Below are 14,281 nucleotides of genomic sequence, written 5' to 3'. Positions count from 1 at the left end.
ATGAGTAAATTGTAATGAATGAATAATCTATATTTTATGTTTATGTTACTATCCATAAAATTAATCCTTTTGGAGTTCAAGGCTACTTCCCTAACAACGTACCTCCGAATTCAAACCTGTGTTTAAAAAATAAAAAATTCATTTTCTTCTATCATTTTGATAAAAGAGAAGGCTCAATAGCATATCTCTCTTCTTCAATTTTAGTTTATTTATTTGAAAAACAAGATATGTAATATTAACTTATAAGAGAAATACGTGAAATAAAATATTTATATACTAAACAATAAAATAATAATATATTTTATCAAGACAAGTTAATAAAATTTGAATTTAAATACTTTTACATTTCCTCAATCAAATAAGGTAATTAATATAACGTATATGGTAATGTGCATAAACAATTTTATTGTCTAATAGTCATATTTATTTTTCTGGACATAATCACATGTATATTCATCTGTTTTACTAATTTGCATTCAACATATATTATTATTATTATTATTATTATTATTATTTCCTTACCTTCCTAATATTCAGATTCCCCAAAAAGAAACCGTCCTTTTTGTTTGTTAAGGAGTAACTGACATACAAACAAACAAACATTTAGAAGGTAATAAACTGGATTTGGTCTGATGCGTCTTGAAGTTTAAAAGGATCTGGTGGCAGTTGGGACTGGCAGAATACACATGTAGGCCATGCTACAGTACTCTCTCATGCTTCCAAATTTACAATGACACTTAATACTCTTAACCTAAATCCATCATCACTTGTCTTAAAAAGAAAAAAAACATCATAACTGAAACACAGTTTGTCTCTGGTCTTCTACAAAGTAGGATCCTAAAAGAACAAGTATTATATTAATCAGGCTTTGTATTTATTTAACCTTAGTTTAGGTGTTATGTGATTTTCTAGTACATTAACATATGTACATATATGTTTATTAAGTCCCGAAATACTAATTAGGTCCGTCATCAATCTAATGTTAATTTGGGCATTAAATATTTGATTACATTAATGTTTGTTATCGAATGTGGTTAAAATTTAAGAATGCAATTCTTTTAACATAATAAATCTGACAAGCATATGTGATGGGTATCATTGAGAGTATTAATATATGGTTTGAGGAGGAGGAAGAGGAAGCGGAGAAAGCTAGTGTTGGCGATACATACGTGCATGAAAGGGTAAAAAAAGCACCTTGGACTCATCGGCATCTAAGGTAGCAAATATCTCCCAGCATCCAGACAAACAGTGAAATTAAAAGGAAGAGAAAGAATAAGTGCAGAGTTTAAAAGGGCGATGTAAACGAAACTGTCGAACTTCAATTTTTTCTCCCTTCCCTTGTATGCACATTGGGGGCATGAACATGATATAAACGTTTATTTTGCAATAATGATCATAAACATAGTATGGAGGAAGAGGGGGCTGGGGGGGTTGAAAAGACAGAGGTCTCTTTTCTGTCAACTTTTGTCATTTTGTTATTTATAATCACCATACTTATATACATAAACGCCTTTGCCCCCTTTCCCTCTTCCTCTCTTTTTTCTCTCTTCTCTCCTCTCTCTTCTTCTCATATTTGCTGCTCCTTCCTTTTTGTCGGAAAGGGCCTTCTTCTTCTTCGAAAAAGAGAACGAGAGAGATGGATGGTGAAGGGCATGGTTCCAAAGCTAAGTTCCCTTTTCACTCCACTAGAGGTATCTACATCAATGGAAACCCGTTTAATTAACTCATGTTGCAAATTTTGGGTTTTTATTTTTATTTTTATTTTTATTATTTGTCCCTTTATCAATCATGTTCCGAGCCGAGAAACCGTTTTCGATTAAGGTTTTATCCTTTTACTTTGTTCCGAGTCAAGAACTCGTTTTCGATCGAGGTTTTATATCATTTTATTTTGTTCCGAGCCGAGAACCCATTTTCAATGGAGGTTTTATCTTTTTTACTTTGTTCCGAGCCGAAAACTCGTTTTCGATCAAGGTTTTATATCATTTTATTTTGTTCCGAGCCGAGTCAAGGTTTTATCTTTTTACTTTGTTCCAATGGGATCATAAAAGTATTTGCTCCAATAGGATCATAACTTTAAATGATTAAATAGACGGATTCATGTATAACTCAAAAAATTAGACATGATTAGACTCGATTTGATAACTTATCGCATATAACTTATGGATAGTCAAGTGAGGCCATACACAAACTTTTAAAACTGCCATGGTTTCACCCAATATATTTTGTCTCTATAAATTCATCGGAACCTTATCAGAATCGGGAGATAAAACCAAGAAATGAACTTTCTTAGGCGGAGATTGCTTTTTCTTTTTTTATACAAGTCATAAACCGAATTGTCTTTTGTTCTTTTCTTTTGTATTTTGTTTCAACCTCATGTGGAGTACCAAAAAAACAGTGGAAACTAATCAATCATATCTCATTTTGTTTTTGTTGGTCCCAACTCTGGTCTAGCTCTTTTAATTTGCAGAATTAGTCCCTAATGTTTCACTTTTTTTTATCATCAATTATCAGTAGAACCGGTTTATTACATCATTTTGTTTCGAATTTTGTGGCTTAATTTTTTTATTGTGAAATCAGGAGAAAACAATGATCTCTATACTAAACTATGGCATGCATGCGCGGGTCCTTCTGTTTATGTTCCTCGCTCTGGAGATAAAGTCTTGTACTTCCCTCAAGGTCATATGGAACAGGTTCTATCTTCTTTAGTCTTTCTGTTCATATATATATGAAAGGATAGAAATTTGTTTGTTTCTTTTGCATATAAAGATTAAGCCATTGGTGCAGGTTGAGGCATACATGAGTGAAGATGGCACTATGGAAATGCCCATCTACAATTTACCTTGGAAGATCCTTTGCAGGGTTTTGCATGTTGAGCTTAAGGTATCAAGTAAACATGCATGTATATTTAGATGGGTTTATAGTGTAAATAGTTTATTACTTCTTTGCATGTAACTTAATCTCATTATAAGTTGTGGCATACGATGCTTCATTGGTGCATTTGCAGGTTGAACCTGACACAGATGAGATCTTTGCAGAAATTATTTTGCTTCCAGAGGCTGAGGTTAGCTATTAGTATTTTAGATGAATTAAGATTATATAGCAGTATGGTTTATTTAATACTTTTCTGTTCTTAACAGCAAGATGAGCAAAGAATGGAGCATAGATATTATCGAGCGTCGCCTCGGGAAAATTATTCTCGTTACTTTAGTAAGAAGCTAACTCCATCGGATATAAAGACACACGGTGGATTCTCTATCCCAAAGCGGCATGCCAATGATGGGTGTCTTCCGCTCTTGGTTGGTATTTTGGTGCATTCATGTTCGAAACATTTAGTTTCAAAGTCTTTAAGTGATCAAAGTAAGGCAATATCGTGTTATTAAGTTTATGAATATTGTGGCAGGACATGTCTCAGGAAATCCCCCAGCAGGAACTGCTCGCAACTGACTTGCATGGTCATCCATGGTACTTTCGACATGTTTTTCGTGGTACCTTCCTTTCCTTTTCCTCACTAATCTAACATTATTCAAACACTCGGATTTAGCACTGCAATGATCAGCTCATGCCAAAATCAAATTTAAGCTAGGTTCCTTATGGACTCTGTTCATGTAGGCTATCCAAAAAGAAATTTGCTTACCACCGGTTGGAGTACCTTTGTCACCTCGAAGAAGCTTGCTGCTGGGGATTCATTTATCTTTCTAAGGTTCTCTCTCTGCCACTAATATGCAAATTTGTTGTAAAAATGCTCACATTCACGATTTGACATGATCTTTTGGAAGTTAATGTGGAGTTTCATTGTTTCAAAATGTTTTTGTTCTCCTAGAGGGGAAAATGGAGAGTTCGGTGTTGGAGTTCGCCGATCAATGACAAAGCTACTGAACAGTCCATCTCCATCGATCATATCCGCTCACAGTGTGCGACATGGAATACTTGCCAGTGCTTTCCATGCCTTTGCAACCAGAAGCATCTTTAACGTCTACTACCGTCCTTGGTAAGTTTGATGTAACATAGAACTTGTAACACTGGAACTGAAAGAGGAAGGCATTAACTCTCTTGCATCTTTGCAGGGCAAGGTCTTCTCAATTTATCACTCCACTTGATCAGTATATAAAGGCGGTTCAATTTGACTACTGCTTCGGGACAAGATGTAGAATGCGAGTTGAAGGTGGAGAATCTGGGGAACAGAGGTGCTTACTGCTTTACCTTATCACTAATGGATAGTTTGAACCATGTTTTCATTCCATACCTCCCTTTAACCTAATGCACTCATCTTTAAAACCAGATCCCTTGGCACTATCATTGGCACTGAAGATCTCGATCCTATTAGATGGCAGAATTCCAAATGGAGATGTGTGAAGGTAACATGTGCTCTTTTGCATGCATGACCGCATGACCTTTGGATAGGAGATGCCTGCTTTCTAGTTTAATATTCTTATTCTCAATCCATTCATGAACTTCTATTATTCCTTAGGTGAAATGGGATCCCGCAGCAAGTTCGGTTTTGCTTCCCGAAAGAGTTTGTCCTTGGAGCATCGATCTCACGGAATTCACCAAGAAAAAGAAAGCTTCCACTCTGCATCATCAGAAGAGGGCTCGCCCCAACAACGCATCATCCCCTGAGTTTTCTAACTTGCTTATGGATGGTCGGTATTGAAATCTATAGTATGGTCATATTAGTTTTGCAGTGTATAATATCACTAGGAGACTTTGCAGCTACTAACAATAATTTCTGCTTTACCAGGCATGTTGCATGGTACAGCTAAAAATCAATCTCAAAGTAGTTCAGGGGTCTTGCAAGGTCAAGAAGACAGTGACACATGCGTGAATCAATCCAGTGTACTGCAACAATCATTACCGCATCTTCTCCCGCAAGATCCTGGCTGTGCCTCAATGCAACAGCAGATGCATAAGCAACTAGAAATTCAGATTCCGACCTGTGACCCATTTTATCAATGTTCCAGCAACACAGCACACTTTTCTGGTAGGAAAGTACCAGGTTTGTGTAATGGGCTCTCAACAATCTCCTCTAACAGAGTTCATGATGATGCTCGTGCTACCAAAAACGGAACTTCTTTGTCCAGACCAAATGGCAGTCACAGATGCATGGTTTTCGGAGTAAATTTATTTAATGGCTCACCTGAGCTCCCTTCACCACAAGTTCTCACTTCTAGTGAGGTTCAATGCTCGACTCCTCTCACTTCTCAGTCGAGTGTTTCCATTGCTTCCAAGGGTATATCTAGCAAGCAATGCAACAACTGTTGCTCCGTCGGCGATCGAACTTGCACCAAAGTACTGCTTCTATCTTCTCTTGAATGTTTACTTAATGGACAAAGCGTTTCGGGAGTTGGATGTCATATGAAATTGATTCTGAGAACAATATTCCTTTTGCTCTTGTAGGTGCTCAAGTATGGAACTAATCTTGGAAGATCTGTTGATCTCTATCGATTCAACGGATACAAAGGCCTCATCCTTGAGCTTGATCATATGTTTGATTTCAATGGAAAGTTGATCGATGGAAGCAGCGGCTGGCACATAACCTATACCAATGAAGATGGGGATATGATGCTGATTGGAGATCCTTATCCATGGCAGTTAAGTGGAAAAAACCAAACGCAAACCACTACCTATAATACCCAATTAGTTTTTAGTATGAGCTTTGCTTTAATGATGATGATACTCTCTGAAATTACAGGAAATTTCAGCATGAAGTCCGAAGGATGGTTATCCGCCCAAAGGAAGAAATCAACAGGCTGAATCCGAGCTCACCGAGTTCAGCATCTTACTGAAATGTCTTGTGCAGACGTTTCTTTAAGAAGTAAGTATGGTACGGTGTTTTAGAGTTTTAGCTTGTGGTGCAAGAAACAAGTTGTTTGTTCTTCAAGCTATGTAGTTTTTAATGGGATTCAGTCCCTATGGGTACTGCCTGCATCTTTGATTCCTGCATTGACATTCATATCATATAGATGCAGCTCTGTGTTGTTTTGAGAGATGGTTTATGTTTTTATGGAATAAAAATGAACAAGCTCTTTAACTTTTAATTTAATTTTAATAACTTTTACTTTTTAATTTTGTGGTGTGAGTCCATAAATTGAATTGGAATTCGGAGTAAAAGAACCAGATTTTATTTATTTTTTATAATTTTTTTTAATTAAAATCCACTAATTGGGATTGATTTTCACACACACCCTACAAAAACAGATTACAACTATTAAGGGTTTGAATTTCGGCAGGCGTGCAAAACTTCAAGGACTTATGAGTAGTTTAAAAAAAAGGAGTTACTTGCATAAATATTTTCTAATTATTACTCTCATTTTAAATTGATCTTCAAATTTCAAAATATTCTAATTGAGTTCCTAAACTATTAAAACCGTTCATTTAACTGTTAAATTTAAAATGAAAAAATTAAATAAAACTAGAATATTATGGTATAATTTTTAAAAGTAAAAAATAAAAATAAAATAAAGCTAAAAAAGGTGAAGGATAAAGCTTCAGTAAAAGCTTTGAAATTTAAACCAATATTTTTAAAACATTTGTTTTACAATATTAATTTTTCATAATTTCATTTCAAATTATACTACATATGTATTTTTAACAGTTAAATTAACGGTTTTAGTAATGAAAGGACTTAATTGATTTAACCTTAATAGTTTGAGGATGTAATTAGACCAATTTAAAATGAGAGCATAATTTAAGGGTGTTTGGTGCAATTAACTCTAAAAGAATGCGGGTAAAAGATTGGATAAGTGGTGATAAATTTGTAATAAACAAATAAATAAAATAAAGGAGTAGGTCAAAATTATTTCAAGTGAAATTCAAAAGTGGAAGCGAGCGGTGTCTTTTGAGGATAATATTTTCCCAGCAGACAAACCACCATCAGTTAGTTTTTCCAGCCAAATCCCGGGAGTATCATCAACTTTGCTCCTTTCTCTGAAACAGACATGAAATCCATATGTTTTTCCTTTGCAATCGCTGCAGAAGCCATCCCAAATTCCAATCATCTTCATCGTCCACTAACTCCTCCTTACCCCCCGTCAATTCTAACCCCTAATTTTCCTCTCAAAAGAACCCAAACTTCTCTCCTCCCTCTAAGATCTCAATCTTCTTCAGAGCCACCAGCGAATCAACGAGGACAAGACCCAGAAAACCTAGTTGAAGACCTGAGAATCCCGGACCACTGGTTACTCCCTTCAAAGGCCTTGGAGGTAACACCTATTATTGAAAAATTCACTTTTTAATTTCAAAATTACTTGATTTCGGTTCGTAGCATTTGCAATTTTGATCGGCCTTGTAGGAATCCGAATGGCTCAGAGTTACCCTGCACAAGTGGTTAGATGATGAATACTGCCCAGAGGAAACAAATGTGGAGATCAGCAATGTGGCTGCCCGCTCCTATTATCACTCTTTGTTACACAAACAAACCGACGTGGGTGAGATTCTTTTGAAGATGGCTAGGGAACTAGAATCCATTTCTTATCAGGAAAGCTTTCATGGGCCATTCTCTTCAGCAAATGCTGCTGTTAGCTTAATCATCCAACGAATAGAGCAGCTGTAGGTTGAGCTTTTTTTTACTGTGTACTTGGTATTTACTGATCATGAAACTCGTTGGAGCTTGGGTATTTTTGGTTGTCAATTCTGCTTCATTTATGTAATACTACCCTCTCTGTACTCTGTTATTGGCGTAGAATTTTTTATTCTTTTTATTGTTCAGTTTAAACTAATTTATGTCATGTTTTGAAACCAGTAAAAAGGTCAACCATCTAAAATCTCAAGGTACTGAAATTCATTTCTGTTTAGTCTAATTGTTGTTCCCCAGACTGTCAAAAACTAGAAGAAACTTGAAATTTACCACGTACTTCAATTTCCAAGATATATCCTTCGAGCAGCATTTATAAGACTTTAGCTCTTAGGAAGTTCCAATCTCTTAAATGATGTAAAACCTCCATCTACCACCAAATTATGCCCACTAACATACTTTGCATCATCTGATGCAAGATAGACTGCGGCATCGGCTACATCACCTGGTTCCAATGTTGCTTTGCCTAGCACACCAAAACTATGTATCATTTTGACGAGCTGCTCGGCATCAATTTGTGGATAAATCTGGCTCAACTCATCTAGTGCAAATGGAGTCGGAACTGCAAAAGGTGATATGCAGTTGATACGGATTCCGTACTGGCATAGCTCAGCTGCCATGGACTTAACAATTCCTATGACAGCAGACTTGGACACACTGTAAGTATGTTGAGATAGTCCACCCATCATTCCGGTTACGCTAGCTGTGCACAGAATGGAGCCAGTTCTACTAGGGATCATCACACGCGAAGCGTGTTTGATCCCAGCCAAGACTCCTCGCACATTGATGCCCATAACTCTGTCAAAAACGGCAAGGTCAAGGTCCACAATGCTCGGAGGCGTGTAGCAAGGTACCCCAGCATTATTGTACATAACATCCAGTCGTTTGTGTTCGGAGATGGTAAAGTCAACAGCATCGGATACATCTGATTCTTTCGTTACGTCACAGGGTATAAAAGTAGCATTGGGTCCAAGCTCAGTCGCCGTTGCTTGCCCTAGTTGGTGTTGTATATCAGCAATGACGACTTTGGCACCATTACTGATGAATTTTGCTGCAGCTGCCTTCCCGATACCGCTTGCTGCCCCAGTGATCAATGCTATTTTGCCTTTCAGCCTGCTTTGATGGAAGTATACATAGAATCAAAGATTTTAATGGCATGGATCTTTCAACGTTTTCTTTTTCATCTTCTGGTTTGATACAAATTCTCATTTCTCAGGCATCTGTTTTTGCTAAAAGATTTAATGTTGTGTCAAATTTAGTAGAGAATATTAATGGGGTAACTAAGATTTTAGCATATTTCCATGACTCAATCTAGTCTAGAGAAAATGTCGAATATGCTGAGGTAGTGGTTGGATTAGTGGGATCCAGTTGGGATTGGTTGAAACTTACCAGTGGCCGCCATCAATGGCAAAGGCGAAAAAGAAAGCAAAAAAGAAAGGTTAAATTTTGCTACGGAACCTATCCTTTAGTAAGCAGGAAAGTTGTGAATTTAATTTGATTTACTTTTTAAATTTAAATTCATTTGATTAAATTTAATTATCAATTTATTCCAATTGAATAATTCTATGTCTTTATATTTTTCTAAATTTAAAATTTCAATCTTGAAGCAAATAGTTGTGTCATTAATTCAATAGCTGAATGGGTAATATGTAGAATAAGCTGATATGATATTACACATATGATAATATATTCGACGATCAAATTTTGAAAAAGGAAAAACTTTATTTAATAAATTTAACAATTATTATTTGGTGAAGACTAAAATTTAAAATTTAAAAAATATAAAACTAAAAATAACTGAATAAAAATACATAAATTAAATCCACAACTTTTATTAACTAAGGAACTAATAACAGAAAACAATAAAAGAAATAGCCTTTGAAAATCCAAGAATCACATTTCACATCGAATTTGAGCCGGACTCAAAACTGAAAAGAGGAAAATTTTCAAAGACTTTTTTCCATCTATGAGATTGGCTTTGCTAAACACCATTTGAAAAGTTGAATTAGAATAAAATAAACATTAACCAATTTCTTTTTATTAAAAAAGCTACAGATCTTTTCCATGGGGTATCTTCCAAAGCTATCACATGCATTGTTGGATTAGAAACAAATTGTGCTAAAAAGTAAAATGGAATTTCCAGTAAAAGCCAAGGGATCACTAGAACAAAAGAGAAAAACAACCTTTTTTTAATATTTCATGGAAGATCTTTCAGAGTACAGTGACACCGACCAGACTTTTTGTTTATTATTGGATCAATAACATCAATGACGATTTAAAAAAGGTAAAGTCGAATCTAGAGGCAAAGGCCATGGGGTCTAGGGATTTTAGCCTTTTTTAATACCTCTGTAGGCTTTAATGGCGTTAACCTCCTTTTTAGCTAACAACTTAAAACAAATCACCAAAATTAAAAGTAAAAAAAAAGGTCAAATATTATACACTTTAATTTAAAGCACTGTGAAAATAATAAAAAGAAGGATGAAGAACGTTGCTATACCTTCCGGTTTGTGTCGATAATTCCCTGTTATAAAAGCTCTGAGGAAGTGAGGCTCTACATATGAAGCCATTAATGATGTTTCTGTAGTAGCAAACTAAATACAGTAAGCTGCACTTCCAGAAAATAAAGAAAGAAGAAAAGAATCCCAGAAAATATTGTGAAATGATTTGAGTTCTTTTTGTATGAATCTGTAACTCAAAAATAAGTTGGAATAGCACAAAAGAACAAAGACCCAAAAATGTGAAGAAAGTCACAAACCTGAATCCAATCCTCAACATGCTCTCTATGAGGGAAATATTGTGCTCTTTAAGGATGGAGAGAGAGACGGGGAAGGTGGGGATGTGGTGAGCTATATTTTTGAGAAGCCAAGTGAGGACCATTTGACAAGAGAGAGAGAAAAGAGGAATACATATTTTTGAGTTTCCCAAAGATGCCCCATTGATTGAACCAATCCAGTTAATTGAACCATACGATACAAGGTATGACAAGTTAGGATACGGTCAAACGAGAAGGGCATTCTTGTCATTGAAATTAGTTTCATTAGATGACAGAGAATAGAAAAGAGGGGCGGCAAAGGAATCAACGAAGTCAATAATATTAATAGCATAGAAATTATATTAGTTATAAAACATTACAATTAAAATTTATTTATATAGACGTAACAATAAGCAATATTTAATTAAACTTAATTTGAAGTAAATTTATAAGAGTAGATGGTGGTAAATTAAGTAGATTAATTTATATTATTAAAATATTCATATTTTATATTATGAAATATTTATTATTAGGTACTTATAAGTTATATATATTACAAGGTTTCATGCTTTCACCCAACATGGAAGCTTAATTTTTTTACACATAACATATTATCCCTTAACACCTCAGAATTTTGATATTTCATCTGGTACTATTCCAGGATCGTATGCAATGAAATACCAAAAATATTAGAAAATGATTCAGATCAAAGAATTTCATGAAAGGAAAATTGATGTTGGAGATGGAAATCAATAGAAAGAATTGTGAATGTGCAAATTCAGCAAAAATGACTAAATTGCAATTTTAAAAAGTTGGCATAAGAATAAGTTGGGATATGTATTGGTGTGATGAAAATCACTTTTGAGACCAATTTGAAAAGATTTAAAAGTACATGGATTAAATTATAAATTTCCTCATTATTATCGAGAGAAGGATGTAACTACCCAAGGATTCTTACTAATCACTAAAGGTGAATTATGGAATTTGAGTGAGTGCCTACTTGTGAAAAAATGCAGTTTGAGGCAAAAAGGGTAAAATGGTAATTTTACTATATAAGGGCATTTTAGTTTTTACTCAAGAATTTTATAACAAAAATATTATTTCATGAGATATTTGATAATTGGTTTTAACATAGTCCATTAGACATGACAGTTGGTTAATGTGTTGATCTGTGCAATTAGACAATGAGTTATCTATCAAAACTCTGAACTGTAAAACTATGACTCTGTCTCCATATGAATGTTAAATAATAATTTCAATTTTTTGGATCTCTGAACTCTGAGTATACCTCTACCTAAGGTATAAGAAAGTCATTGGTCTCAATTAATAAGTTATCTATGGTTATTATTGTGCCCTAATAAACTTAGTGAAATAGTTAGGATACGATTGACATGCCAATAGGGATTAGATGTGGAGTTCTATTGTGATATAGAGTTTTGTTGCCTTTGAGTCTTACACATATTATGTGCAATCTTTGTTGTCTTCAGTTATGCACTCGTGTGCATTCTTTGTTACCTTCGAGCTTAGCATGTATGTAGTCTCTAGTGTGTTTTAAGGATTAGTACTTATATGCTCTTTGGTTTGTTTGGAGCATCAACATTGTAACACCCCTCACTCGACCGCATCAACACTGTAACACCCCTCGCCCGACCCGGTCATCGGGTCCAAGCTACAGGGTGCTACAATTTTTGTCGGAGCAACGACTAACAAATTCACAGTAAAATCATCATTTCATATCATCATTCATGCAATCAACAACAATAAAACAATGAATATCATGAACATTCTTTCTCGGGTGTTATATGAGCATACGAATGCTTTAATGTCAACCCAAGATCGAATAGGGACCTTTTTGCAACAATTTTAAAATTTCAAATCAAGTATGTCATAAATAAATCATTCAAATATTCAATCATGTCATAAACACCTAGATATTATGATACACAATTAAATTCGAGCCTTAATCGAGCTTACGAAAGCTCTTCTCTTGGCCCAAGTATGAAATAGGACTAAATTGCAAAGTTTTCAAAATTTCATATCAGGTATCGATACCCTTACTTGGTCTTGATATCAATTTGAACTTCAGTGTTTATAAAAATAAAATTACAACCAAATGTACCAATACTAGTTATAAAGTATCGATATTTTATTTAAGGTATCGATACCCTACCCCTTATATCGATACCATTTTAAGGTTGGTTCGATGTTTAATAAATTTAAGAAAAATTGCTAAAGTATCGATAGGTATTGATACCTTAGAGAAAAAGTTTCAAAATCTACATTTTGGTACCTATTTCATGCCAACAAAAACAATTGCACTTTTGGTGCACTTTTACCAAACTTTTTGTAACACCCTATACCCGGTTCAGTCGCCTAACCCGAGCTATAACGCATTACAACAATAATTCACGAACATTTTATCATAAGTTTCAATCAAACTCAACCAAATAAATCATATTCAATCATTTCCATGCTTTTCAATCAATTTTGGACCTAATTTGCGCTTACAAAACATTTGAAACAAATCGAGATCAATTCTAGATTGAATTGAAACTTCTACAAATTTTGAGTAAAATGTACGAACAGGGGTCACACGGCCGTGTGAAAGAGCTCAGGCCATGTGGCTCAGGGACATGGCTGTGTGATCAAACCGTATACAGTTCCAAAATAAGGTCACACGGTCGTGTCACCAGGTTGTGTACCCGACCGCGTACAATTAGAAATAAGGTCACACGATCGTGACCCGTGTGTGACTTGAAATAGTGCCATGCAGTCGTGTCGCAAGCCGTGTGTGATTCGAAATAGGTTCACATGGTTGTGTCTCCAAGTCATGTAACAACCTGAGACCATTTGGTACATACCTATACCAAAATTGAATAGGCCACATGGATATGTGGAGTGACCGTGTGTGGCACACGGTTGTGTGACAACCCATGTCCCAAGCCGTGTGCACCTAAAATAACTTCAAAAATAAGCCAAAACATTACCCAATTCTTAGGTGCCAAGCCAAACCAATATCAACCATTTTTATACCATCAAAATACATTCAAACAAGCTCAAAACATACCAAAATCATTCAACCTATGTGCCTAATCAATATACCCTCATTGGCACCAAAAATCAAATATCAAACTAAATTCATATTCAACAATCACAAGTTAACTACTTGATAATCTTATCAAACATACTATTCCATCCATCAAGCTAATAACCTATCATAGCAATTTCAACCACTTTATTCTATGAACAAGTCTATACAACATTGATATCTCAAACATTTATATTCAACAATCACAAGTTCAACTACTTGATAATCTCATCAAACATACTATTCCATCCATCAAGCTAATAACCTATCATAGCAATTTGAACCACTTTATTTTATGAACAAGTCTATACAACCTTGATATCTCAAACATTCATATTCAATAATCACAAGTTCAACTACTTGATAATTTCATCAAACATACTATTCCATCCATCAAGCTAATAACCTATCATAGCAATTTCAACCACTTCATTCTATGAACAAGTCTATACAACCTTGATATCTCAAACACCTTTATAGACATATAAATCCTACTACATGACAAGTTCCATACCACAATTGGATTTTAATACCAAACCATGAAAAAACATATTATCAACTAAAATCATACATTCATTACACAAGTATAGAACATGCCATTTTGTATTAAGTACTTAAAACATATACAAGATTCTATTATTACATGCCACATATCCCAAAATAAACATATTCAAAATCTACCGAAAAATAGTTGGATACTATGATCTTCAAGTTGATCCGGTCTCTTGATTCCACAAAACGCTATATACAAGGAAATAATAAAACGACACAAGTAAGCTTTAATAGAGCTTAGTAAGTTTACAGGTCGAAACGATAAAACTTACCGTATAAACATAACATAACATTTAACAACATTGTTAATAAACGTTAA

The 14,281-nt window shown here is 34.7% G+C and overlaps 3 protein-coding genes across 3 annotated transcripts; 2 read left to right on the top strand and 1 right to left on the bottom strand.

Annotated features, from left to right (window-relative positions):
• The first annotated feature begins 1,591 nt into the window (after nucleotides 1–1,591).
• Nucleotides 1,592–6,040, top strand: LOC105790774 (auxin response factor 24). Its single transcript, XM_012618523.2, has 14 exons — nucleotides 1,592–1,691; nucleotides 2,578–2,690; nucleotides 2,785–2,880; nucleotides 3,005–3,061; nucleotides 3,138–3,296; nucleotides 3,401–3,485; nucleotides 3,610–3,700; nucleotides 3,821–3,988; nucleotides 4,065–4,184; nucleotides 4,280–4,355; nucleotides 4,469–4,640; nucleotides 4,739–5,286; nucleotides 5,395–5,588; nucleotides 5,690–6,040. The coding sequence occupies exons 1-14, from the start codon at nucleotides 1,637–1,639 to the stop codon at nucleotides 5,781–5,783; spliced, it is 2,028 nt and encodes a 675-aa protein (XP_012473977.1). The 5' UTR covers nucleotides 1,592–1,636; the 3' UTR covers nucleotides 5,784–6,040.
• Nucleotides 6,041–6,791: 751 nt separating this feature from the next.
• On the top strand, nucleotides 6,792–7,704 carry LOC105790776 (uncharacterized). Its single transcript, XM_012618525.2, has 2 exons — nucleotides 6,792–7,199; nucleotides 7,289–7,704. Exons 1-2 carry the CDS (start codon nucleotides 6,936–6,938, stop codon nucleotides 7,547–7,549), a joined length of 525 nt encoding a protein of 174 aa, XP_012473979.1. The 5' UTR covers nucleotides 6,792–6,935; the 3' UTR covers nucleotides 7,550–7,704.
• Nucleotides 7,705–7,755: 51 nt separating this feature from the next.
• Nucleotides 7,756–10,486, bottom strand: LOC105790775 (zerumbone synthase). Its single transcript, XM_012618524.2, has 3 exons — nucleotides 10,326–10,486; nucleotides 10,068–10,148; nucleotides 7,756–8,683 (listed from the first exon to the last, which is right to left on the bottom strand). The coding sequence occupies exons 1-3, from the start codon at nucleotides 10,445–10,447 to the stop codon at nucleotides 7,894–7,896; spliced, it is 993 nt and encodes a 330-aa protein (XP_012473978.1). The 5' UTR covers nucleotides 10,448–10,486; the 3' UTR covers nucleotides 7,756–7,893.
• Between the last annotated feature and the right edge of the window lie 3,795 nt (nucleotides 10,487–14,281).

Source organism: Gossypium raimondii, chromosome 8, assembly GCF_025698545.1.
Source record: "Gossypium raimondii isolate GPD5lz chromosome 8, ASM2569854v1, whole genome shotgun sequence".
Taxonomy (NCBI): Eukaryota; Viridiplantae; Streptophyta; class Magnoliopsida; order Malvales; family Malvaceae; genus Gossypium; species Gossypium raimondii.
Note: the sequence above shows the minus strand (reverse complement) of the source record. Positions and strands in the feature narration are given on the sequence as shown.